This window comes from Neolamprologus brichardi, chromosome 7 (genome assembly GCF_056152115.1).
Source record: "Neolamprologus brichardi isolate AB-2024 chromosome 7, ASM5615211v1, whole genome shotgun sequence".
NCBI lineage: Eukaryota > Metazoa > Chordata > Actinopteri > Cichliformes > Cichlidae > Neolamprologus > Neolamprologus brichardi.
Genome location: NC_142110.1, coordinates 11,411,399 through 11,434,286, shown reverse-complemented (window position 1 = coordinate 11,434,286; position 22,888 = coordinate 11,411,399). Strand labels below are relative to the sequence as shown.

The following is a 22,888-nucleotide window of genomic DNA, read 5'->3' as shown; positions in this document are numbered from 1 at the left end:
AAAAATGTCAAAAATGCCATAATGCCATATGTAGTAGTGATAATACAAAATATTTAAAATAAAAAACTTACACTAGCACTTATTTTGACTTTAACTGTCCTGCTCCAACTACCTGCAGTGGTGATGTAAAAGATCTTAAAAAAAGACATAAAAATTCATAGTGAATGTTTCCTGCTAAAAGCAAAACTGGCTCCCTTGAGTACATTACATAGTGTTCCAAGCATTATTTATTGTAATACTTTTATTATTATTTCCTTGTTATACTGATGTGTAGTCAGTCACAGGAATTGTATGTATCATGTGTATTTTGGGGCAGTTTTTAAAGAGCAACGTATTGAAAAGCGATTTTATTTTTGTATCTCACAGTTGCGCTGAATTAAATTGAATAAAAAAAAACACCCAAGTGTAAAAGTTGTACTTTTTGAGCAACATGGTGTTTCTGGAGTCGCACTTAATGTATATTAAACTTATTCTGCAACGCTGTGAAAGAGTATATGTCACATGTTTATATACAAACATCTAACAAACAGTAGTTTTTATGAATACATGTCAACAGAAATAATCAAATTACAACAAACACACAAAAGGTGATGCTTACAGAAACAGGTAAGTTTGTTTTATTGCTATTTGTCAAGGTAGTTTTTTTATATACTGCTACATTTTCTTGGATACACACAAAGCATCAACCTTTATAATCTCTGTCTTCTATTCTTTTTCTTCCACTCTCTAGGTGCAGTGTCTGGACAGACAGTCGCATTTGGTTACAGACAGAATTGTGTGGTGGCTACGAGTGCCATTGGCACACATGACAGGAACGTTGAGAGGCTCTGTCTCTACCGCAGCGCAGCAAACGCACTCCTGCTCCACAGCAGCCCTCTGCAGGGAGTACATGGACTTACTGCGACATTTGCCCTGACAGACAGAAAGACAGACAGATGGAAGGGTACACATAACAACAGGGAGACAGAAAGGACAGGATGGTGAGGGACAGTGCTACGATTTCACTCAAATTTGCAGGTTAATCCTACAGGGGAAAAGATTTAATCATTCTTAAATGTGTGTGTGCGTGTGTGTGTCTGTGTATCTTACCTCACAGTAGTACAGGTCTATCTGGTGCTCTGATTGGCAGTCATCCACCTTGATGTAGTCGAGCCTTCCCACTGTCTTTCGGCACTCTGGCTCTGTACCTTTACACCCACACACACACACACACACGCACTATTGTTAAGATCCAAATAATCTAAAAAAAAAAAAAGATAATTTACTGCTCTTGCAAAGGGAACAGTTCAACTCACACATCTCACAGCAGGTTGTTCCAATTTGACTGACTTTTCCCTGGAAAAGTAAAAACAGGAGAGACAATGTTATCATACATTCCTGGGAGAAAAAGTATAGATAAGGGAATACTGTGCGCTCGATGAGAGCTTTACCCCTTGGTCTAAGCAAGCTTGGCGATTAAAAGACGGGCAGGCTGTCACTTTGGTCTGCAGCACAAGATTTCCATCACTATTCAGACCACATGTATATGAGGTGCAACCATTCTCGCTCGTCGTATTGACCTGAAAGAACACGATTCATTCTTACAATAGCAGTAAAATAATTTCTAATCCCTCACAGTAGCCGCAAACAGTACGACTGGCATGAAAGAGTATTATAAGCTATAGCACTGCATAGAATAGACAACAGAAGTTGTAGCGTGGTATCATCTTGTTTGCATAGGACTTACTTTCACACTGATGAGTTTTCCATCTGGTTGTTGAACGAAGCAGGCGGTGGGAGCACATCGACCACAGCAAGTACCTTCCGTCTTCTCCAGAGTGTACCCCTAAAAATGTGGAGGTTAGTTTTAAGTGTCCATTAATGTAAAAAGACATTGGGAGTTTACTACTGCAAATACAAAGACATAAGATACCTGGATTTTGTTTTCTAAATAAAAAACATCTTATTTACCTTTGTGAATAAAGTGAATCATGGAAAGATGATGTGGCTACAGTTTAATGATGAGCAGGGAAGGAATGCGAACAGACAATTAAGGAATGTGGATTTGTGATTGTATTAATCAGTTATGATGAGGATGAGAAATGACAAGAGTTAAAACAGACAAAATAATTTGAGGATGGCTACCATGGGGCAAGAGGGACAGCTTGTTTTCCTGCAGGACAGTTCATATTTCCTGATTGGACCATCCACTATCCTACACTGACAGCGTGTACACGCATCAACCATCAGCTGCTCCCCTGCCTGTACAAACACATATACAGTATATCAAAATAAAACATCATTTCCAAATGTCATTTTTATACCAATGCAGCTGCTACTTCTCTGCATGACTTACCCCTATCAGCGTGTGGTTGAGAACACAGGCGTTCACAGGAGCTGCAGAGAGAAAAGCACAAATAATTTCCACAGTCGTTTGTTAAAAAGTAATTCAATCCCCAGTTTGTGTAAGGTCAGATCAGGATAACAATCTCTGGGATGACACCAGAGTCATCTGTTGGACATAAACTGCAACTGCAAGTTGTTATGAAAACACTGTGTGGATGATTTGACTGAAGGGAAAGTTAGATGAATGCAAGCTTGATGATTCATGCATCGCTTGCGAGCTAAAGGGCAGTTTCCTAACCCGGTGCACTGGATTGTCTGTATGCCTCCTGAGTAAGTCTATGTGTGTTTACCACAGTGGCAGTGGGGGCAGCAGTCCTCGGTGTCACAGCGTAACTCAGTCCCCAGTGGGCAGGATGGAGTATCCGTAATCGAGCAGCTGACATTTGAAGCAGAGATGAACACCTCATCTCTGACTTTTATGCACTGATGTAAGACACATTTATTATCTGGAGACTTCCATCTGTCACCCACCTAAAGACGACACAGAGATGAGAATTAGATCGATAGAAAGATGAATGCCTTCTTATGTGAGGTAGTAATAAATTTATATGCAGCAGTGAAAAAATAAGACAATAAAACATAAAGTGAAAGAAACGACAAATAAAATAAGACTTATTTTTTTGCAGTAGGGCAAATACTCCAAATACAGTGGCTTGCAAAAGTATTCGGCCCCCTTGAACTTACCCACATTTTGTAACATTACAGCCACAAACATGAATCTATTTCATTGAAATTCCACGTGAAAGACCAATACAAAGTGGTGTACACGTGAGAAGTGGAACGAAAATCATACATGATTCCAAACATTTTTTACAAATAAATAACTGCAAAGTGGAGTGTGCGTAATTATTCAGCCCCCTTTGGCCTGGGTTGCAGTCAGTTGCCCATAGACATTGCCTGATGAGTGCTAATGACTAAACAGAGTGCACCTGTGTGTAATCTAATGTCAGTACAAATACAGCTGCTCTGTGACGGCCTCAGAGGTTGTCTAAGAGAATATTGAGAGCAACAACATCATGAAGTCCAAAGAACACACCAGACAGGTCAGGGATAAAGTTACTGAGAAATTTAAAGCAGGCTTAGGCTACAAAAAGATTTCCCAAGCCTTGAACATCCCACGGAGCACTGTTCAAGCGATCATTCAGAAATGGAAGGAGTATGGCACAACTGTAAACCTACCAAGACAAGGCCGTCCACCTAAACTCACAGGCCGAACAAGGAGAGCGCTGATCAGAAATGCAGCCAAGAGGCCCATGGTGACTCTGGACGAGTTGCAGAGATCTACAGCTCAGGTGGGGGAATCTGTCCATAGGACAACTATTAGTCGTAAACACAAAGTTGGCCTTTATGGAAGAGTGGCAAGAAGAAAGCCATTGTTAACAGAAAACCATAAGAAGTCCCGTTTGCAGTTTGCCACAAGCCATGTGGGGGAAACAGCAAACATGTGGAAGAAGGTGCTCTGCTCAGATGAGACCAAAATTGAACTTTTTGGCCAAAATGCAAAACGCTATGTGTGGTGGAAAGCTAACACTGCACATCACTCTGAACACACCATCCCCACTGTCAAATATGGTGGTGGCAGCATCATGCTCTGGGGGTGCTTCTCTTCAGCAGGGACAGGGAAGCTGGTCAGAGTTGATGGGAAGATGGATGGAGGCAAATACAGGGCAATCTTGGAAGAAAACCTCTTGGAGTCTGCAAAAGACTTGAGACTGGGGTGGAGGTTCACCTTCCAGCAGGACAACGACGCTAAACATAAAGCCAGGGCAACAATGGAATGGTTTAAAACAAAACATATCCATGTGTTAGAATGACCCAGTCAAAGTCCAGATCTAAATCCAATCGAGAATCTGTGGCAAGATCTGAAACCTGCTGTTCACAAACGCTGTCCATCTAATCTGACTGAGCTGGAGCTGTTTTGCAAAGAAGAATGGGCAAGAATTTGAGTCTCTAGATGTGCAAAGCTGGTAGAGACATACCCTGAAAGACTGGCAGCTGTAATTACAGCAAATGTATTGACTCAGGGGGCTGAATAATTACGCACACCCCACTTTTCAGTTATTTATTTGTAAAAAATGTTTGGAATCATGTATGATTTTTGCTCCATGTCTTCTCACGTGTGCACCACTTTCTTTGGTCTTTCATGTGGAATTCCAATGAAATTGATTCATGTTTGTGGCTGTGATGTGACAAAATGTGGAAAAGTTCAAGGGGGCCGAATACTTTTGCAAGCCACTGTAGCATTAATGAATAACATGTACACTAGGAGGTTTGATAGTGGTACAAAAAGGAGACGTGTTGTACAGCTTTATAGAGAATAGCAGGATGGATTTCCTGAAGCATTCTTTACGGCAGTCGGGTTTAATAAGTCCGGTGGAGAAGGAGCTCCACTGGCTCTCTAGTGGACTGGAGTTGGTGCAATGGGCTGTCAGTGATGGAGAGCAGTTTGCTGAGTGACCTCTTGTCCCTCACTGACTCAAACACTTTGAGATTCATAATTATGCAGCAATAATTATTTGCACATATCCTTCAGGCACGTCTGATTTCTACACACACATACTTGTCTAAGCTTTCCACTGATAAGTGTGTCCCCTCGCATCTCTCCCCCTGACTCCACACAGCTGGTTGGTGTGCACTTTCCACAGCACTCTCCTTCTGATGAAGTGTATGTTGAGCCCTGAAATACATATTAAATATATATAGGAATGTATCACTTTAGAAGCATAAGCTAAATATGCGTCTTTGGTGTCTCTGTGAATCTCACCAGAGGACAGGCCCGGTCACAAACAGGCGGTTTGCACTGTGCAACATGGAGAGACGTGTCTTTGTCCTGCAGCTCGGTGCAGATGCACTTCTCACAACCTTGCTCCCATTCACTCCCCACTGAGTGAACCACTCCACCAACCACACACACCTAGAGACACAGAGGACATAAAGCTAGCAGGACAAACAACAAACATATTGCACTCAGATTTGAATCCAAAAATACACTCACCTTGTCTGGCAGGCAGTTGGTTTCTGTGCACCCACAATCGTTGGTAGTGGAGGACGTGATGAACCCAGTGGGACAGGTGTGGGTGGAGTTTTGGCAGCTGCAGTCACATTCAAACACGTCGCAGCACATTGTCTTTCTCACCGACAGATGGCGATGTGGTGTACAATTGGGGGCAGCTTGAAGAGGACACTCTTCCTTTTTGCACACTGAGACAGAAAAAGAGGTGAATAGGGCTGTGTCGACATGCGCTCTGTTTCATGATTATGTGTGTGTTTACCCGCGGGGCCGGAGCATCATAGAGAATGTATTAATGACTTACCACACTCGTGTATAGGCTGACATTCCCCGGGGTTTTTCAGGACCACAGTCTGACCGTCCTCACAGCGGGGAACCTCAGGCAGGTCACAGCTCACTAGATCACAAACTGGAAAGTGGCAGCATGGCTCAGTATGTTGCAAGTGGGACACATGATATACATTTGGTAACACTATGCAACAAAGTATAAAAAAATGAGGATAGATACTGGGGAATGAATTAGGAGTAACTATGTTATTAGTTATTAGAAGTTAAAGTTGAGCTATTTGGACCATAATAATTTAATAACTACACTGAGTGACTGCCCACACAGTATAGTAAAGCTGCTCCTCGTTGCAAATAGAGACCATCCTTTTTTACATACCACACTCATACTCTGGGCAGCACTTGGACTCTGTCTTCTTTCTGAGGACCTCACAAGGTCCGCACACTGGAGCTACAAACAGATACACATGATTAATTTAAAAAAGATGGCAGTTTTTCTTCTTCTTTAGTAACACTACAAAAGCAGATGCAAAGAGCATAATGAGGAGCAAAAGAAGGGTTTCTGACTTCTGACATCGTTGCAGGGCCGGTCAGTGCAGTTGATCCGTTGCTGATCCAAACACATGCAAATCAAACATGGGTTCTCTTCTGGTACCCAACTCTGCATATACTGTAGAAACACAGACAAAACCAGGCTCATGTTGTGAAGTTGGTCATATTAGAAATAAACACTAGAGGGCAATCAAATCACATTTTGTTCTCTAACCTGTTCTCTAAATGTTTGCCTGATAGTATTCCAACAGAATATGTGTTTATTTATTTTAACTAAGAACTTGATTTTGCGTCACTGCTTCCTAACAGATTCAGTCACACTTTTCTTGTTTTGTGCCTCACCGTGTATGTGTGCCCATGATGGTCAACACACTGTCCACATGCTTCTGGTGGTATACACCGTCCGTGATGCAAAACTGTGCCTTCAGCACAGAAACAGCCTTCAGTCGGCGTGTCCATACAGGATGACTCGTTACTCCTAGCAACCGACCAGTCGCCTGGCAACGACTGTATGCTACCACAGTCCTCCACGCAACCTGTCCGACATGCATCATACTCCATGGAACTCGGGCACTGTAACGCTGCAACACAGAACAGAGTTAAGCTCAGGTGTTAAAATGTTTTCGCTGGAGTAGAAGATAAACTCATCTGCAAATCAGAAAATTACTCACGGCAGAGGTGAGGGCTCCTCCAGTCCACACACACACCTCTTTGTCTACAGACGCGTGCATAGGCTGAAATGAGCTCGCACACATCTGACTCCTCACATGCCTGCTCTTCACACTTGGTGAGGAAAACCTGAACGGGAATATGTGCATGGCATGGTTCGAACACCTCAGAACGTAGAGCTTGACATCCCATCGCCGCTCCAGATGCACACACCGCTTTCCGTCTTGGCAGGCACACACCGTGCTCTACAGCCACAGTCCAGTCTAAGATGAAAGCTGGTTGGTTGGTGGTCGAGGTGCCATTGCGTAAAGAAAGGACATTCAACTTCTCCTCCCCACAGCCACCTGACAAAGCAATATTTGGGGCAGTTATCAGAATAAAAAGACAAATACAGAAAGCCACTGGGTGAGACATGCTGACTTTTGTCATATATTTGAACAAGTGGGCTCTTTATATAAGTTACCGCAAAGTCCAGCAGTGTGCCCCGTCGTAGTGGAGCTGAGTAATGTGATGGTAAACTCATTGCTCTGAGGCGTGAAACTCAGAACGTAGCCATGATCCGATTTCAGCTGCAGCATCACTCCGCCATAACGCACCAGCTCAATGCCAGAGTGCCGCCATGGCAGTGCAAGCTCTTCCTCTCCAATCATGGCCTGCTCAAATAAACATATACAAAATAAATGAGCAAATCCTTACAGTTAGTGCAGACATCTTAAACATAACATATATCATATATCTTACCGTCATGTCATCCTTCAGCAGCACCCTATATGAGCCATGGATCACCTCCATGGCTTTCATGCAGACTTGGTGGTAGTTTGCAGAGTCTTGGCAAGGTCCAGTGTGGAGTTTGACCTCTGACCCTTCACTGGAGCCTCTGCTGACAGTGAGAAGTGTATAGGAGCACAAACCCTCCCCATCCAGCCTAAGTGCCAGGCCATCAAACCTCACTACATGGTTGGTGGAGCTGCCCATACACATGCCTGTCAATACATTTGAGGCAGGAGGAAAAACATGTGTTTGTACAGGAGCCAGAATCTTGTGCTCTATTAACAGTTAGTATAAATAGAAAGGAATGTTAGCTCCCAGCATTCATTGTTAACAGCAAGTACACAAATAGTCCACACTTTATATAGATGGACTAGACCTAAGAGGCTATTGGATCCTTTGGATGTACGTACAAGGGCATTCCCAGTGGCAGTTGCAAGTCTCCTGGACTTTAACAGGTGGCATGTTGTTTCTGCAGGCTGGCGGCTCCAATCTGTCACAGCTGACTTTGTGATTCTGTACTGTCACCGCCCCACTGGGGTGGCAGAGGAGGGAGTGACAGCCATCCTCCAGCAGCCATGACTCACCAGGCTAAGGCACGTAGAGAGAGATGCACAATTTGCTACAAGTAAATCTTGTAAAAGGTTACATTAATGTCGTATCTAGCAGACAGTACTCACCTTTCTCTCATTTCCATTATCATCAACACACACTCCTGGTGGACCAGCTAAAAAAATAAATACAATTTTTTTTAAAATAAAATATATATAACAGAGCACATAACATTTCCATTACTGTCAATTTCTCTCATCACTATGTAATGAAGATTTACTGTATGTGTCTCTGCCTGTAAGCACCTCTGCAGATTCTCTCTGTGTAACTCCTGTCCAGAGTCAGCAACATCAGTAACTGATCCATGCTGTTCAGATGGAGAGCGTTGTCTTGGTTGCCCTGGCGACCAAGCACTCCAAGTTCGCTCTTGTCATAGTCTGGTCCAATCCCAATTGGGAACACTGATACACCTGAGGGAAGACAATCTTATCAGCGAAACTACAGAGCTATGACAGAGGAAGATGAAGGATGGAAACATACCAACTGAAGTTTTTACTGAGGAATCCAGTGTGTTAATGATGATTTAATTACCTGCTGCCAGTGCCTCATTAGCTGCTTCCCCGACATCATCAGTTGATTTGTCCATCACCAGCATCACCACAGCCTTGGCTACACCAACTCTTCCACCACTGATTGGTGAGATCGATGTCTGCACAGCAAATCTCAATGCAGACCCTGCAAAAAGTGAGAAAAATGACTGCATGTGATTGTGCATCTGTCTAAATATGTGCGCATATTAGTTTAAACAAGCTCCTTTACCTAGTTTAGGGGCTGCAGGAGTCCTTGTAGTAATTCTCTCCACCATCCTCAGGAGGTCTGATTTGCTCTGTTGATCACTCCATAGGAATTCTGCTGTGTTGGTGTCTCCGTACTGCACAACACTCACAAGAGTGCCACTGAGCCCTGCGCACATACAAACACAGAACTCACTGTAGAAATGTGCTTCTTTAATAATTTAAACATGAGTAATATTGTTCTTTCAAGGTCAATAATGCTAAAAAAAAAATATATGATTTGATCTAACACAAATAAACTAAAGCAATTTAGTAACTGTATTGTTCTCATGGAAAATATCAGTTGGGGAAAAAGACATACTTCAATATTTTTCTTAGAGCCTATTTGGCCCTTAAACATGCTGCATTTCTGAAGAAAAAACCCCTGCTAAAAACAGAGTGATTGCAAACTAAATTAATAATAACACATCAGTGAGAAAATTCTGCATATAAGAGCTGCATCACACCTACCTATGTCAGCATTACTGATAAAAGCTTTAACAAATGTCTTCATGTCCTCAAGCTGCCCGCCAGACTTCAGCAGGAACAGCACATCCAGAGGCTTCTTACACGGCACTGTGCAAATATAAGACTCCAAGTTAATACAGACTAAGAAATCCCTGAGGACTGTTTGATGAGAATAAACATTTCTGTTATGGTACCTGAGACTGGCAAGCTGGCATGTGTTGGGACAACTAGTGGTGGCAGTGTTGGTGAGCGGGGTCTGACTGTGGTGCGTGTGATGTTGACTATGCGGTGGACCACGCTAGACAGATGGCTGTAGTCCTCCACCATTAATGGACGCTGAGGAAAACTGAACTGAATCAAGTCCATTTCTTGTATCTTTGGTCCAACACCAATGGGATACACATGAGTCTGGACGCTGGTAGATGGTGGGCGCGTTACTGTGTCAGTTGGTGGGTTTTCTGTCACAAGGAAAACCAGCTGAGGTGGGGTTGGATGAAGAGAAGGCTGGACCGTAGCCATTTCTTGAAAAGTGGTAGTGATAGCTGCTCCAGTGTTTGTCTTACTACCACCCCTCCAACGAACCTCCCTCAGGCGTTCCAGCAGGCGGGTTCTGTGCTGCCTTATCTCCCACCGACTGATCTCCACAGTGACTGTCACTGAGTATTGGATCACAGTGATGCGAATCAACTCCTCCTCCTCTGTCAGTTTTGTGACAACTTCCTCCAGGAAGAGGAGCGACTTGTTAAAGTTTACTTCACCAACAGCATCAGAGCCTTCTATGACAAATGTTACATCTTTGGTTGGAGAAAGAACGGATGGCGATGTGGTAGTGGGCGATAGGCCAGATGGTGCTGTAGCTTCAGGAGTGTTGGGGAGGCGCCGTGTGGGTTTTGTCTCCAGATGAAGAATTGGGGAAGTGGTGGTCGTGGTCTTTTGAGGTTTACCCACTGTGGTCTTTGGTGCTGGAGGTTTCACCACCTCGGGCTCCATTCCTAAGGTGCAGAGGTAATCTGTCAGCTCCAGCAGCCGATCAGGCAGCTCACCTGTGCTGCTCAGCACATAGGCCCTGTTATCAGGATTGGCCTTGGAGATTTCAGTAATTTGTGACATATCTACCCCAGGACCCAGTGCCACTGTCAGGGTGGTGATGGCCTTCTTTCGGAGCATCTTTACAATGGAACGGATAGGGCGAGGGTTGGGACTAGCAGCCAAGATAATGGCAACGCGGCCGGCGTTCTCACGCTTGTTCTTGTCATAGATGTTGATACCCAGATATTTGACGGCCTCATCCATGAAAGCGGCATCTCCTCCTGTGTAATGAAGCTCACGCACAGTCTTCTTAAATATCCACTTCTGAACCTAGAGGCATAAGAGAGGGAGGAAAAATAGTAGATCAAGTATTCACGTGTAGACTTTTACTATGAATCAGTTTTAGTGAGCCAAAAAAGCTGCTTTTCACCAAGCTTGATTAGTCATCAGCATTATTCAAGCCGTGCTGCATCCACTTGCTTCCTGTTGCATTTTAGTTTCCACTATTTTGCTGAATTTAAATAGCTGGATGTACAAATTTATGTTTTTTTAGTATATTAACTCTGACTGGATTGATTACAGCAGAAATAACACTTTAAAATCTTTTACATTCTTATTTTACTCAAACATGAATTACTGATAGTTAGTCACACACGCGTGCAGTGTTTAACTACCTGCAGATCATATGTTTTGACTCCAGAGTGGTAGAGTAGCACTGTTGCTCGAGTGTGAGCTGAGCCCATGCGGAATCGTTCAACCACCCCAAGTATGAACTGTTTTGTAGCCTCAAATTCATCTTCAGTCAGAGCTTCTGATCCATCCAGTAAGAATGCTAGATCCATGGCACGGTCACACGTGCCCTCAGGCATCAACGTGGTGAAGGGGATTGTTGTGAAGGTGCCATAGGTGGGCGTCGGTGTGGAAGTTGTGAACATGGCGGAGGAGGCACACGCTTCACAGCTTAATGTGTTGTTGTCACAATGACTATAGTAAAGAAACAACAAAGCATCATGAAATATAATTGCAAAGCATTCATCACCAAACATTTGGTTACCAGGGTAACCTCAGTTCTATGTAAGCCAAGCCTGGTGAGAAGCAGAAAACTGAAATATTCAAACTCATAAGGAAATGTTGTGATGAAATATTACCATATCCTGCACTGATCGGGGTCATTGTGATTCAGGATGACCTTGTTTCCATGGGAGATTCTTTGACCCTCGTGCATACACACCTGACAATGAGAGGGTTCAACACATCGCATGGCCACCTCATCCAGGAGTTGTCCTAAGAACATCAAAGTCAGTGTAAAAATCCCCACAATATATTTTTGTCCCGTTACATTCGTGCGATATATAAATCCTGAAAGCATTCGGTTAGTGTTTGTTGATACCTGGAGGGCAGTAGGCATGACAGCCTTCCACACATGTGAGCGAACACTGGAGGGGATCTGGATGTTGGCAGGTGACTGGACAGGCAGGACCACAGGTATTGTATCTCCAATGACATAACTCCTCCCCTACACCTGGGATTCTAGGATTCAGCTCCTCACAGCTCAGTGCTAAGGAATCAAAACATTGTAGCATGCACTTTTCAGTCATTTCACTTAGCTACAAAAAAAATAACTTTATTATCATAAAGATAACTTTATAATAATTGTGATATTAGACTACTGATAAAAATGTGCAATCTGCATTCTGATATTCTGAGTAAAATCATGACTTTTAGCACAAAAAACTAGATGCGACTAGATGGGACTTCAATTATTTTTGTTAGTTTGGTCAAGCAGTTATGACTTGTGTTTTTTATATCATAATGAATTCTTCATACTCACAGCAAAGATCATTTGATCTCCAGTTGACGAATACACCACTCTCTGAGCAAGCCTGTGCATAGGCGGCAATAACATCACAGAAACACTGGCAGTCACCCACTGATGGGCACGAGCATGCTGCCTCCACACACATCTCTACATAAGGCTCTGCATCCACCTACAGACACACAGGCAGAGGTAGAGGGTAAAGAGTATAAATCCATCAAAGCATCTCACTTGATCAGTTAAAGTTTGCCTGTAATTGCTCACCTGACTGTTGCATTCTTTAAAGAGGGAACCAGTGAGGATACGGCACGACTGCTCCACTGTTACCAGTTTGACAATGTTGTCGGAGCAAGGAGCAGGTATCTACACACATAAAATAAAAACAGCAAATTGGTGCGACATTGTTTATCTCTTTGTGAATGTATTGTAGAATGTCTCTATCTATTCTGTGCCAGTGCTCTACTGAAATATATGCAAAGAACTGCAATCGTCACCATACTTGACTTCATTGTAATAACATAAAAAATGTATGCAAATGATTCATTTTAATCCTTACACTACTGTGAGTTGGACGCCTGCAGAGATTTTCAAGTAGATCAGTCACTGTGATCTCAATATATTTCTAATGTTTCTCGGTGGGATATAATGAATAACGCTGACACTGAAAGAAATCTAATTTTCAGCCCTGTAAGCCCACAAACAGTCCTGGTGAAGTGCAATGCTCAGAGATAGATCTAAATATTAGAGATCATCCGATATAGGATTTTTAAGCTACTGATACTGACATATTTTTTCTTTTAGACACACAAAACATCAACAGATTTCCTTAACATTAGTTAGGAGTAGAGAGAAAATATAAATTTTTCCATTCAGCAAGGCAGCCCTTTAAGTCGAGACTTTACCTTTGTGAGATCAGCACAGCTGGGAATGACCTTCCAGGAGTTGCCAAAGTGTGACGAATCCACCTCTAGCTGGTGGTTACTGCTCATCAAGTCGTTGTTTACATTCCCATCAAAGTTACCACACAAGCCGCACACCCGACCCTACACGCAATAATATTTAATATTTTATATTATGAATAAAATGAAAAAGATTCAAGTGGTCACAATTAGTCATAATACATCAGTACCCTGTATTCAGGTGAGATGTGAACCAGGAGGCGGGTTCCCATATCCCAGCTGAGGGAAATGTGTTTCCCCAGCTGCAGAGTGTAAAAGTGACCAGATCGGACAATCTCCACCTGTGAGCCCTGCGGCACCGGCCTCTTCATCTTCACCTGAAAGACAGAAAGGTTATCATTACAGGTGCATTTGGGATACTGAGAGGTCAAGTCTCAAAAGCTTACAACTTGACTAAGTTCGTTTGCAGAGTGTCCGAGTAAAGCAGGACACAAGTTATAAATGTATTAGACAAAAAAAAAACTTAACTAACTGCTGAAATATACAAGGCAGTTTGTGGGTTTGCATCAAACTGCACGTTTCTACTGTACTTGAGCACTCAAGGGTCTTTAGACAACATGTCTCATTCACACAAGCACCTTGTTTTTTGTGTTTAAGTGCTTTTTTGTCTAACTTTCACACTGTATTTCACAATGTATTGGGAGCAACTTGGGGTCCAAGGACACTTTGGCATGTATCCTGAAGCAGCCACGGCTCAAATCACCAGTCTTCCGATGTGTAGATGACCTGCTGTACCTCTTGAGTCACACCCTCCACTAATAATTGTACTGTTTAAATGCCTAAATTATAAATATAATGTTTAAAAGCCAAATATCTAGAATGAATTTTGTGAATGAATGAATATTGGTCTTTAGACAAATATTTAAGTACGTTAACTTTAACAACATATTTGGTTAATAGCCTCTCTTGAGAGTAAAGACATTATTTCAAGTTTTACACTTTTTTTACATGTTACAAGATTATAAATCCATTTGGACTTTGCACTAATACAACAAATCACTTAATAAGTTGCATGTGTTGATGTGAATCAGTATAAATGAATGTTTGTGTGTTACCTCTCCATGCTGCATTATTATTAACCCTCCCTGGTAGAAGATTGTGACAGCTTTTGCACAGCGGTGCCCCACAGTTCCACAGGCTTCGTTTTCCACCAGCACCCTGAAGGAACCGTCTTCCCCACTACACATATCCTATTGATATGTGCAAGTAGAGAAAGATAGGACAGGACCTGATTAACAAAGATCAGTGCATGTACTTCATAGTCTGCAGTTCACTTTGACGCCCTTTTTGGAAGTCCTTCTCAGTCTCTTACCTGGACTAGGACATACTGGCAGAGGCCAGGGAAAGAGTACTTTAAGCCATCAAAAGTGATGTAATGCCCTTCCCCCACGGTGCGGCACACACCATCACACACTTTCTCCGTGCATTGCCACTTTCTGTTCTTGCACACACTGCAAAACAGGACACATGCTAAGCAAACACAGTAGAGGTATTTCCTTTAATGGACAACTATATTAACAAGCATTTTACCAGGTGTTGCAATCCACAGAGATGGTCTGTCCTGTTGCATATGGCCTGTTGTTATGGTAACAGGGACACTGCTCCGGTATAATGCATTCTCTGCGGTGACGCACCTGAAATCAGCTTGATTAATCAATCAAATCACTTTATATGTTCACTTTGTTACCTGCAGCATGCACACAACATAACAAACCACCTACAGTGCCAGGTGGACAGAGGCAGCCTGGGATGCAGGCAAGACTGACACAAGGCAGATCCAGATTTTGGCAGGTTCTTGCACACTCCAGACCCTTTTCTCCTGCATTACACTCTGCACGAGTGAGCGGAGGAGGGCACCGTGTTGACCGACGCTCTGCATACATAAAAAAACAAATTGATTTTAAAAAAAAAACAATTAAGCAAGCTTCATGACAAAAATCAAGTTGTTCAGGGTTCAACTGTCAAATGAGAACTATTAATGAGAACTGCTTGTTTTTTACAAGCCATGATCATGAAAAAGGTTCGGGAAGTGAAACACTCAGTTATACCTCTGGATGGTGCTGGGTCATCATCATAGAAGAGGTCAGAGAGCAATGAAGTCGTTTCAGTGGAGCTACACCGCATGGAGCCCTTCTCACAGTAGCTGCACCCATAAGCAAAGACAAGATGGCAAAAATAATAAAACAGCAACCCATAACAGTTGTTTAAAGTTCTGCATAAGCATGCATAGTCACTGACCAAATACTGTTGTGATCTGCATAGACATCATCAGGCTGGTAGAGTTGTCCATCATGCAGGCAGGTGCACTGGTCACCCGTCACACATTCACCTGAGGAACTCAGGTACTTTCCAGTGGGACAGAAACAGCCCTCCTCACACACCCTCTCCCCCTCGCAGCCAGCCTCAGCGCCAGACAGAGAACCACAAGTCCGGTCACACACACTCCCACATGCCTCATAGACCTGTCCTCCTGTGCACTCCAGCGCTGTGAACACCATATCAGGGGAGGATTAGTCATTTATTCTCACTAAACCATTAGAGATATTGCACTATTGAACTGTGCAGCACTAATGCACAAACCGGGTCTGAATGGACACATTATCAGAAAATAAATAGCACTCTCACATAATCCACAAAAATCTGGAACTTAGTGGTTTTGAAATTACAAGCCGTGAAAAACGAAGTCATATTTGTTCTTAAATAATCATAATAACCACAAAAATATATCAGGAGAAAGAAATGGCACCATTTGAGGAAAGAAACATTTTGCCAACATGGGGGAGGATATATTCTGCTGTAGCAGACAGTGGCACAGGAAACATTGCACAGGAAGAGGAAGAATAGTTTCCAGTAAAATTCTGCAAATTCAGTCAAGAAACCAAAACTTTAAAAAAAACATGATGTCTACAATAAGACAGTTATCCAGTAAAGTGGGTGGCTGTAGCTCAGGAGGTAGAGCAGGTCACCTACTGATCGGAAGGTCGGTGGTTCGATCCCTGGCTCCTCCAGTCTGCATGTCAAGCATCCTTGGGCAAGATACTAACCCCAACTTGCTCTCCGATGCATCCATCGGAGTATGAATGTGTATGAATGTCGTTAGAAAGCACTAAGTGTAGATAAAGTGCTTGTGAGAATGGGTATGATTGGGTGAGTGAGGCATGTTGTATAGAGTGCTTTGAGTACTCCGTGAGAGTAGAAAAGCGCTATATAAGAATCAGTCCATTTACCATTTAATCCAAAGCAGTCTTCAAATTTGCAAAAGTCTCAAGATTTTAGAGTGACCCTAACATAAACATAAATGAAAACCATAGATCCTGCAGAGGACATGCTTGTAAAATTATCTAAAAATATTACAGAAAATGAAATGATCTATAAAAAGAAATGCATACAAAATTATTCTAAATAAACCACAGAAAGAGAGTGTGTGTGAGAGTGATCAACTGTAAATAGGTCCAATGTAAAAGTTACCACAGAGCGAAGGAGACCTCCAGTTGAGCAGCACTCCTCTTGCTGAGCAGGCAGCTGCATAGGCGGACAAAGCCGAGCAGAGGCACTCCTCACCGTCCCCACACGCACACACATCATAACGACAGAACTGCTGGAACGGACCCGGATTCACCAGAAAGTGGCACGGACTGAACACGTCTGACATCATCACTGCACACGCCTCTTCTGCAAAGCGCACTGGTATCGAGGTATCGTGAGATTAGTGTTAAGTCATTACTGGAGTGATGTCTGTCTGTGTGGGTGTATATACCTCTTTTTGGGTTAACGGCACATGGATCAGTTTCAAATTTCTGAGTGGATTCACAGTCTCCATTGATCCTCCAAGCCTGGCCAAAAGAGTGAGGACTAGCCTCAACCAACCCAGAACCAGTCAAAAAATCATCACCTTGGTTACCATTGTAGTTACCACATAGTCCACAGGTCCGGCCCGCCCATTGTGGACCCAGCTGTGGAGGCAGACAGAATTCAAGATAGGTTTTTTTCCCATCTTTTCATACAGGGGTTATTGAAAGGAAACATCTTTAAGATATACAACTTCTTCAACCTTTAAAAGCACACGGCCCCGCCCATCCCAGTCCAGACGAAAGTCCTCACCAAACTTTACACGTACTGAAGACTGAACAGATCTCTGGATATGTAAACGGCCTGTAAAATGACACACATAGTTAACTGGCTGGTTAAAATCAGTTAATATTAATGAACCACTCACGCAAGTACTTAGCAGAGCTGTGCTGTTAGAGCCAGTGTATTGCCATTCTGAAATCTCTCAGAGTGCTTCTCTCATATATGGATAACCATCTTAAAGGTATATTTACTTTACTATGGTATATTTAATATATTTATCTTATATGCATAAAAGGTCATTTAAATGCACTTTAAAGTAGCATACCGTGACGCATTGGGGTCTGGATGTCCATGCTGTTGACAGAAACAATTCCTCCATGCTTCAGCTTGACTGTCATGTCCTCCAGAGAGGGCAGACTGAGAGTCACTGAGCGTGTGCACACAGCATCCTGATCATCAGCGCACTGAAAGATAAAAAACAACCTAAATGCTGTAAATGATGAAAAGCTGGCAACACGGGGGTGACAGAACGCTAACAGGGTCATTCTTTGTGTATTTGTGTAGTTAGTGTAAGAACAAATTCCAAATTTATTTTGCATTGAAAACCAAAGCTCATTTTTACCTGTACATTTTCAATTATGATAGAAAACTCATTTTGTGAGCAGTCCTTTGCCAGCAGATACTGGCAGTGGCCAGCAAACGTGAAGAACTTGTTGTCAAAGCTCTTGAAGTGAGACTGGCCAACAACCAAGCATTCACCTACACACCAACAACAAGGATATGACATCAGAAATGAGGACTTTATTTCCCAAACGAAAGTATTAGTGAGTGTGTATTATTGTTCATCTCTCTCACCAGGACAGCCTTCATTGGTGCATTCCCATGAACCGTGACGACACACACTACATAAAAGAGACATTTGTTTGAAGGAAGCATATTTTATATGTAACTATTTCTGTGTATCTGTATTTGCGCCTGCACTGCTTTCTCACCAGGTGTTGCAGTCCTGAGAGACTGTGGCTCCTGGTGGGAAATGTTTTCCCATGTGCGCACAGGAACACTGGGATACCTCAACACAGCGATTACCATCCAAAACCTTGCCAACTGAAACACACATGCATGCCATGTTACTACTAGAAACAGTAAGACGGAGACAGGAGAGAGATATCGTGAGCGAGGGGTTACCAGGACACGTGCAGCCATCGACACACTCTTCCTTGCAGACCTCCTGGATGTTGAGGCTATGGCAGGTTGTAGAGCAAGACTTGGTGCATTCACTGTACTGCATGCCAATTGGACATTTGGGGACTTTACACAAAAGAAAAGCATATATAAATAATGCATGTCATGTTATAACCTGCTGTTAATTTTATAGAACTAATAAACTCACAGCACTGGCTTTCCTGTGACCAGCCGCGAAGAAGTATCCCATGAGCGTGGCATGTGCGAGCATACTCCAGCAGGATTGGACAGTAACAATCTTCGGGCCCTGTCTGATCACAGTAACAGGCCTCCTCCTGACACAGCAGCAGGAATGGTTCGGGAGAGACCAAGTGGGCGCAGTGGAGAAACACACTAGAGGTCTGCAACACGCTGCAGCTGGACAAAATCTACACATAAGCACAAACAGGCAGAAAATAAGTTGTTTGCCTCTTTTTAGGCCTAACAACCTGTGCAGCTGAATAAATGGGGAATAGAAACCATGTCTGAAACTTGAAAAAATGTTAAATGCCAAAAAAGAGGAAGAGTGGATTAACATCTGGTGGGTGAAAATTGTGAAAATGGCAATATCATAATGATAGAAACTGAGATTTTGAATAAAAGTGAAAGAATACATATTCATCAGTTTTGCGGTGAACTGAAGGAGATGCTGATAGGATCCTATGGTTTCACACTAACATGAAATTTGTACAGTTTTCTCACATGTGGGTGTTTCAGATGTGCAAAATGTTCTTTCGAAATCCAACCGTTTTTATTTCATATCTGCTCACCCACAAAGACTGCACAGGCTACAGAGCTGCAGTCACACCTGTCAGATCTGTCCGCTTACCAGCTGTTCGTTTTTTTTAAAGAGACTGGGCTGTCGTCCCCATTTGAGCATATTGAACCTTAATACTGTGTATGAAAGCCAAAATGCCTTTATAAAAAAGAACAGATGTATTAAAAATGCCAAATCTTTCTAAAATCTTTGGGACTAATAATATGTATTTGGACATCAACCAAAGACAATGTGGGTTATAGTTGGCACTTTAACTCCAAAACCCACCTGATTTTAAAATATACATTATATGTTTGTAAAGAAAAATGTTTATCTTTATGAGTTTAGGTGTGTGCAAAAAATATAACCTATTGCATATTAGCAGTAAAAGAAACAAAGACAAATTAGAGCATAATACACACAAAGAAATATCAGGTGCTTTGTTAGGAAGTGAACCACTGTAAAATACCTTTTTTATTGTGAGGAGAAATGTACAAAGCTTTTATTTAATGACTTGTGTCTACACATCAGACATCATGACGCGCCTACTATCTAAACATGTGCATGTGTGTTTTAACTACCCTCTCACCATGGAAGTTTCTTTTGTTGTGTTACAGGATTTTGATGGATTTGACACACGCTGACAGGACTGATCAGCTCCCTTCACTGCCCACGAATTTGCAAAGTCATAAGTGTCCTCTGTTAGGAATCCTGAAAAATACACAGGCGCGCACAGACAGAGAGACAAACAAGTTGACAGATTTGTTCTTAATCTCATCCTACCACAACTGTGTCTTTTGCTTTCTTTTACTTTGTTATCTTTTCCTGTACTCGGTTGTTCCTCTTCCTGTTGTTGAGTGCTGGTGACTCAAATCGTTTCCTCTATTCCAGTAATAATAAACTCTCCCTAGTTTCACTTTTTTCACAGTTGCATCTTGTGGGCTGTATAGCACGCACATACCTTCCTGAGCAGTATATTCATCAGCAGTCATAGAGTTGAAGTTGCCACAGAGGCCGCAGGTGTGGTTTGCATGGCGTTTGGTCAGGGTCAAGGCGATGTTGGCAGCATTATCAATGGTGACAGTGAAGCCAAACTCCTCACTCCAGAGCTTGTAAAAGCCGAGCTCTGAGCCCACAAACACAGAGTGAGATGCATAGGGCAGTGACAGCCTAGAAAAAAAAGACGGCATATATCAAGCTTCTGCAGAAGCAAACTAGCGAGGAGCTTTCAATATTTATACACACAAACTTAATGCTGAATGACAGCGCTAGTGTGCTACCTTTTTTCTCCTTGTGAGAGCCGTCCGTCTGCAGAAAGGTGCAACTCAAAGACATCCCCCAAAAATAGCGTGACTCCAGTTCTTTTGCCATTTTGAAAGTCGCCTGCAGATCCAAAGCACATTTTGAACACACTGTTACAACTCTGTACCACAACCATGGCAGAGTTAGCCAAATAAGACAGAAAACTAAAAGTGAAGATGACTTGTAAACAGTTTCCAAAAGCCAATATATTGCATCAACGAGGCATTACACACTAAACTACACAAGATAAGCCTGGCACACTATTAGAATTCAAATCTTTTTTTTGAATCTCTTTATTGAATTTGAGCGTGACTCACCCAGCAGTGTGAAGGAGTGGTGGTTGCAGTCCCCAGCCAGAAGGTAGCTGCAGTCTCCAGGAAAGTCATACAAAACACCATCGAATGTGTGAACGTGGTGCCGTCCAAACAGACTGCATCTCCCTGTCATGCTCCCTAGACAAGCTGAACACACACAAACAGAGTACACAGATATGCCGATGTGTGCTGAAGAAGAATTATAAGAGATTTCATATGAGGCACGTGACATAGTCTGTAAGAATATGTCACTTTTTGGGTGTAAAGATAGCAACGAAACTGGATATTCTCCAATATAATACTCACAGGTCAGCTGCAGGAAAACCCAAATTCCTCGCAAATATCTCTTTATGTAGTCCTGGAACACATAAACATATATGCTTTCATTTTCATCACAGCTTAAACTAATATCTTTATCGTCTGATGTACAAAGATCATGTTATTTTGTGTGCAATGTTAGGCCTGCTTCAAAACCCCCTTTTTTTTTACTTCTATAAACTCCAAGTACTCATACCTCCATGGTTCCAGACTCCAGAAACAGCAGACACTATCCCAAATCACGACGTTAAGACCTCGCAGAGTCCGGACATTATGAAGTAATGTAATGGTCAAGCATTGGCTAAACTAAGAAGAATTTCAGCCCCACTGGAAGCTCAGTTTTATAGCAAAGACTGAACCCAACCCAACTTTCATAGGCTTTCTCTTAAGTCCACTCCCCTTGCCAGGTTCAGACAAGAGGGAAAGAATGCCTTTCTGTCCACAACTTGGAGCCTGCAGACTGACACCATCAAGCACACTCAACGGGACAATGCCAGGATATGCCCACTGATCGCCTGGCTGAGTGATTAGTCTACACATACGCATCTGTATCAGTGCCAAGCCAAACAATCCTTTTGGTAAAAAAAAAACACTTACTAAAGCGATCTCACGCAATTACACTGCTTCGATAGTGTCACATGCACAAACACACCAAAATTACACACACATATACACACACGCACACATAATGGGAACATGTGATGATCAGCACTCTCAGGTGGAAACTTATGTTGTCTCTGGACAAAGCTGAGGAAAAAGAAGAAGAATATGTTTTGTGTTTTCAGATTCACAACCTGTATCACAATGTCACAAAAATAAGTATTTATATAAGTATGAAGCAAGCATAAAGTAATTATAAATAAGTAAATAAGTATTCTGCAGACTGAGGCTGTTTCTTTTGCTTTCACTCTCTTTATGTAACCCTAGGCTACTAAATACGTAATGATCAGGGTCTGTGGACACTACCTGATCTACCTATCTGGTGTAAACAGACAAAGCACCCAAAATGTTCGCACAGTATGTATGATCTATCTTGAGTTGAGCTGGAAATCACCTGTGGAGCTGTGTGCTTCAAACACACAGCAAACACAGGCAGACGTTCATAATCTGCCTGATAGAAGGCGTCTCTGCTTGAAACAAGGGTATTACTGGCATCACTGAAATTATGTAAGTACCCAAAAATGTCCTGTAGTGCGACAGTGAGATGCCAAGAGATGTTTTTCAAAACAGACAAATGAACATGCTGAATTTGGAGGGAAAAAAATCTAACATTATTACTTGCAAATGTGCCTACATGTCTTCTGTATAGCAGCTCTGATAGCTCTGATATAATAACTTAACTGAAAGGGCATGCAGAGCTTTGGGTAATCATAAATATGCATGGTGAGGCAGTTTTGGTCAAGTTGGTTAGCCTGCAGAACCCCCCGCCCCAACCACACAAACAAATATAGCAAATATAATCAAATTAAAACTAATATATGCAAATTTATATGTATTTTTTCTAATTCAATAATTTTCTGGAAATAATGTCATAGCTCAGGCTTTAAAGGGTTAAAGTGGGTTTTCTACTTATTAATAA

At 42.4% G+C, this 22,888-nt stretch overlaps 1 protein-coding gene across 1 annotated transcript; it reads right to left on the bottom strand.

Moving 5' to 3' along the window:
- Positions 1–332: 332 nt before the first annotated feature.
- On the bottom strand, positions 333–21,787 carry vwf (von Willebrand factor). Its single transcript, XM_087843106.1, has 53 exons — positions 21,506–21,787; positions 21,298–21,349; positions 20,995–21,138; positions 20,656–20,758; positions 20,337–20,545; positions 19,965–20,086; positions 18,788–19,007; positions 18,583–18,705; positions 18,390–18,501; positions 18,253–18,299; positions 18,020–18,156; positions 17,723–17,861; positions 17,378–17,478; positions 17,084–17,279; positions 16,795–17,010; positions 15,565–15,811; positions 15,375–15,469; positions 15,048–15,199; positions 14,857–14,960; positions 14,639–14,777; positions 14,382–14,516; positions 13,497–13,643; positions 13,270–13,410; positions 12,632–12,730; positions 12,383–12,539; positions 11,942–12,109; positions 11,700–11,835; positions 11,226–11,535; positions 9,717–10,881; positions 9,526–9,630; positions 9,041–9,184; positions 8,813–8,956; positions 8,527–8,691; positions 8,350–8,396; positions 8,083–8,260; positions 7,643–7,884; positions 7,365–7,554; positions 6,904–7,245; positions 6,575–6,813; positions 6,248–6,350; positions 6,060–6,131; positions 5,700–5,804; positions 5,381–5,586; positions 5,150–5,299; positions 4,946–5,062; positions 2,676–2,856; positions 2,336–2,376; positions 2,125–2,241; positions 1,727–1,825; positions 1,431–1,559; positions 1,296–1,335; positions 1,090–1,187; positions 333–912 (listed from the first exon to the last, which is right to left on the bottom strand). Exons 1-53 carry the CDS (start codon positions 21,509–21,511, stop codon positions 727–729), a joined length of 8,562 nt encoding a protein of 2,853 aa, XP_087699232.1. The 5' UTR covers positions 21,512–21,787; the 3' UTR covers positions 333–726.
- Between the last annotated feature and the right edge of the window lie 1,101 nt (positions 21,788–22,888).